The sequence below is a fragment of the Mixophyes fleayi genome, chromosome 7 (assembly GCF_038048845.1).
Source record: "Mixophyes fleayi isolate aMixFle1 chromosome 7, aMixFle1.hap1, whole genome shotgun sequence".
In the NCBI taxonomy this organism is placed as follows: Eukaryota; Metazoa; Chordata; class Amphibia; order Anura; family Limnodynastidae; genus Mixophyes; species Mixophyes fleayi.
The window spans coordinates 9,534,675-9,539,283 of NC_134408.1; the positions used below are offsets into that span (position 1 = coordinate 9,534,675).

General features: G+C 46.6%; 1 protein-coding gene across 1 annotated transcript; it reads right to left on the reverse strand.

Annotated features, from left to right (window-relative positions):
- Positions 1–221: 221 nt before the first annotated feature.
- On the reverse strand, positions 222–3,215 carry LOC142098604 (E3 ubiquitin/ISG15 ligase TRIM25-like). Its single transcript, XM_075181439.1, has 2 exons — positions 2,872–3,215; positions 222–1,897 (listed from the first exon to the last, which is right to left on the reverse strand). Exon 2 carries the CDS (start codon positions 1,888–1,890, stop codon positions 313–315), a length of 1,578 nt encoding a protein of 525 aa, XP_075037540.1. The 5' UTR covers positions 1,891–1,897; positions 2,872–3,215; the 3' UTR covers positions 222–312.
- Positions 3,216–4,609: the final 1,394 nt, after the last annotated feature.

Below are 4,609 nucleotides of genomic sequence, written 5' to 3' on the forward strand. Positions count from 1 at the left end.
ACACACTGCACACTCTCCACTGGTTCAGATTAGCTCAGATCTCTGCATTGGATACAGTTGTATCTACATAGTAGATTGTTGTCATATTGAAGGGCAACAACAACAACAACAAAAATTGTCTGGAAAACCTTTTTGTCTGAAGGTGGAATTCCGCTTATTATATTAAGAAAAAAATTACATAGCTGTTAAATATTAAAAGAGAAATTAAATTTAATCCTGAAACAACGTACACGTTCCTTATAGGCACCAAAATAATTGAAATCACAAGTATATTGATCACAGAACACAGGATATACACTTTCTGTAACACAACTAGATCCTGAGCTTTATCCAACCCTCCCTCCATACCAGAAAACCAGCATGTAGGGGCTCAGTGAATGAGGCAGTGAAGGTGTGTAAGTGTCTGATGGGGTCACACCGCTGATAGAAGGACAGACGTCCGGCCTCATAGTCCAGATATATTCCTAATACCTGCACAGGAGACTCCAGCCGCAGTTTATTGGCCAGTGAATTGTGTGCCGTTATGTACCCATCTTCGAATAAACGCAAACACCAGGACTGGCTGTTTTCTCCAATTTTTGACTGATTTTCTTTCCTGTCAATACTAGAATAAGCAACTCCAACCCTCCAATAATTTGTTGTGCTGACTTCCACTTCCCAGTAGTGTTGCCCCGAGTTAAAATTTGTGCTGCTTAAGACCTGACAAAAATCTGTAAACCTCATTGTATTCTCTGGGTAGTTTAGGTCTATTGTGGACCAGGATGCAGATTTTAAATCCCCTGATACACAGACGTTACTAGAAGTCGTGTTTATATCAAGTAATATGTCTGCAGCCTCAAATATATAGAACCCTCTCTTTACACCAGTCAGAAGATCAGATAAACCTGAGTGCAAAGTCACTGAGATCAGACACTGGTCCAGATCATCTACAGAATAGATCTTTTTAGGGTCACTCTCTGTATCATTCTCCTTCTCACAATAACCATCATAAGTGTCTGAGTCTCTGTGTTGTAAGACAGTTAATGGATCAGTCATTTTACACAGCTGCTCAATATGACGCATCTTGCTGGACAGTTCATCCTTCTGTGCTTCTAGCTGCTGGATCAGATCAGAGACTTCCAGGGAAATCTCCTCTGTCTGTCTGGAGATCTCACTCAGCACTCTCCTCTCTAGGGCTTCCAACTTATTCCTGATGTCCATAAACAACTCAGTGACTTTTCCTGTGGCGACAACTGCTTCTTCCTGTACTTCTCTCCTGCGATCTTGCAGACTCTGGACTTGTTCCTCAGCCTCTGCTCTGCTGGAGGTCAGTTTCTCTAGAATGTTTCTCAGTTTCTCCTGTTTTGTCTTCATGGCCTCATCGAACGACTCAACCTGGTGTCCTTTGTGTGATCCTATTGCCACACAGTAGACGCAAATACAGGCATCATCCTCACAACAATAATACTCAAGATGTTTTTTGTGAATTCTGCATTTTCTCTTATTTAGTGATGAAGTTGGTTCAATTAATACATGATCCACAGACTTGTTGTGTACACTCAGGTGGTCCTCACACATGGACATCTCACACTGTAGACAGGTTTTCACAGCAGGTACAGGAGATTCCAAGCAGTGGGTACAGAAGACCTTGGTCTCCTCCTGCTCTGGCTGACTAGATAGGAAACTTTCCACAATGTTACACAGCTTCCTGTTCTTGTCCAGCAGAGGGCGCTCCTGATACTCTGCTCTGCATTCAGGACAGGAATAAACTTCATCCCTCTCCTGTGCATCCAGCGCACTCACAATACAGACCCGGCAGAAGTTGTGTCCACATCTCAGTGATACGGGATCTGTATAAAGGCTCAGGCAGATGGAACAGCTCAGCTCCTCTCTCAGACAAGCAGACGCCATGCTGGAACTAGGGAAGAAAAGTGAAAGTTGTGTGATTTAGGGAAGGGGGTGGAGCACCAGTCCTCTAACGTCCTAACTCTTTACTGCAATGTCTCTTCCTGCAGGGAAACTTCTTTAGAAACACATGTAGTAAACTGCTGGGGTTTGTTAAAAAATAGCGTTTTGTCATGAATCTAAAAAAAACCAGATTGCTAACTGCTGGTACAAAATAGTCATTAGTGCAGATCTCTGAATCCCTTGTCTCGTATGTCGGGCACTCATTTTGCTGTAAAGGGGTGGGGTGAAAGGCAGGGAGGACAGTTCCACAAGGCGAGTGCACCATGGGGAACAGCCCTTGCCAGACTATATTCACAGAGGCTGGTCCACTACGGTGACTCCCTCTGTCCCTGCTACTCCAGGGGGTCCTCACTGGCTGGGGTCTTACAGTGTCCTTGTCTGCTGACAGATGCCTGTAAACAGAGTACAGACTCCCTACCTAGGCTGTCCCTATTGTAACTGCTGCTACGTTTCTAAACTTGCTTGCGCACCCAGCCCTATTTATCTGGCATGCACAATCCGCAACAAGAGATACACAACACTGCAATGATACAACCAAGAGAACAATCAGAGATAGAGTGAGAGGGTACAGTACACAGTTACAACACAATGCACAAACACTAGACGATACAATAAAACACACTCACTACGGGTGTGAGGCTAGGGGAGGCCTACTAAGGTGTTCCTGGGGTAGGAGGTACAGGCCGAGGGACCTAGGGAGGCCAAGGGGCTGTGGCCTGTGGCTGCGAATCCAGGCCTGGGGCTAGTGGCTGTGGATCCTGCCTAGGGCTAGTGGCTGTGGATCTGGCCTGGGGCTAAGATTAAGGGAGAGGAGACTAGAGATGGCCGGTCTAAGGGTTAGGAGGCTAGGGATGGGAGCTAGGGGAGGAGGTCTGGAACTATGCCAGGCACGAGCACACACACACACACACAAAGAGCACTTACCTGTTCCTTCCTGGTCGCTGAGAGCTCTGCTGCTCTAACCCGTGGATCGGCTGTACAGGATTCTTCTTCCCCTTGTGGCTGCTGGTATTGGGGCACTCCTTCGATGCTGTTTTTCCCTTTCTCAGCAGAAAAACACTTCAGCTCTCCAGTCTCCCCTGTGTGCTGCGGCTGCTCTCCAGTCTCCCCTGTGTGCTGCGGCTGCTCTCCCTGCTGCTGTCCCTCTGTGTCACACAAAACACTGTTCCTTTGTTCTCACTCCTTCTCCTGTTTGAAAAGCCCGGCAGGATATCAGGGGCAGAGCTATCGTTGGGTGTCGTGTGATTGGTGTGTTGTCCGATGATGTCACCAAGGCATCACCCCCCCCCCCAGCTGGGAATGCAACCAAGCAACACTGGTCCCGGCTCTCACATTCTCTCACAAATACACTGCACACATTATTGTACATAACAGCTGCATCTCCTGCTATGAAAATAAACTATATTTCATTATCTAAACTTGTATATATCACAGTTTTCTGAATTCTTTTGACAGATTTTCATAGATGTCTATGTATTCTTAACCCTTTGTATCCTGCATGTAGCACTGTGACCATTTCTACAGATATTCATCAGTCATTTCTATGAATATTGTCTATGTGGTGAAACGTAGCAGAAACAACTTTATTTTTTAATACAATATTGAATATCATAATAAAGAAAGTTGTAATTTAGTTGCCCCAGGGAGACAGGGACCGTAGACTCACAAACCTGCTCAAGGTAAATAACCTCTCAGCTCAGCCAGATTCTGCTGATTGTCTTCTGCTCTCTGTAATTATGTATCACAGCACCTGATTGTTAGCTAACTGCCACCTGCAGCCTCTCCTGACCAATCAATGGCCAGATCAGCATCTATAACCCCTCAGGGTTAGCAAACCTGCTTAGAAGCCATAGTGGAAGGTTATATAGTGGAAGGAGCAGGGTCCCCCAGCAGCACAGAGTATATCAGTAGATGAGTGATGGGTTAGTGAGGATAGGTCTGCATGTGACAGGAGCAGTGACATGATGTGAGGAGTGGAATGGAGGCAGCAGGAAGACACAGACTGAGAGTTATATAGTGGAAGGAGCAGGGTCCCCAACAGCACAGAGTATATCAGGAGATGAGTGATGTGTTACTGAGAACAGGGCTGCATGTGACAGGGGCATTGACAAGATGTGAGGAGTGGAATGGAGGCAGCAGGAAGACACAGACTGAGAGTTATATAGTGGAAGGAGCAGGGTCCTCCAGCAGCACAGAGTATATCAGGAGATGAGTGATGTGCTAGTGAGGACAGGGCTGCATGTGACAGGAGCATTGACAAGATGTGAGGAGTGGAATGGAGGCAGGAGGAAGACACAGACTGAGAGTTATATAGTGGATGGAGCAGGGTCCTCCAGCAGCACAGAGTATATCAGGAGATGAGTGATGTGCTAGTGAGGACAGGGCTGCATGTGACAGGAGCATTGACAAGATGTGAGGAGTGGAATGGAGGCAGCAGGAAGACACAGACTGAGAGTTATATAGTGGAAGGAGCAGGGACCTCCAGCAGCACAGAGTATATCAGGAGATCAGTGATGTGTTAGTGAGGACAGGGCTGCATGTGACAGGGGCAGTGACATGATGTGAGGAGGGGAATGGAGGCAGCAGGAAGCCACAGACTGAGAGTTATATAGTGGAAGGAGCAGGGTCCTCCAGCAGCACAGAGTATATCAGGAGATGAGTG

What these genes read in the sequence shown, in the direction of transcription:
- LOC142098604 (XM_075181439.1), bottom strand. Translation starts at nt 1,890, where the DNA reads ATGGCGTCTGCTTGTCTGAGAGAGGAGCTGAGCTGTTCCATCTGCCTG.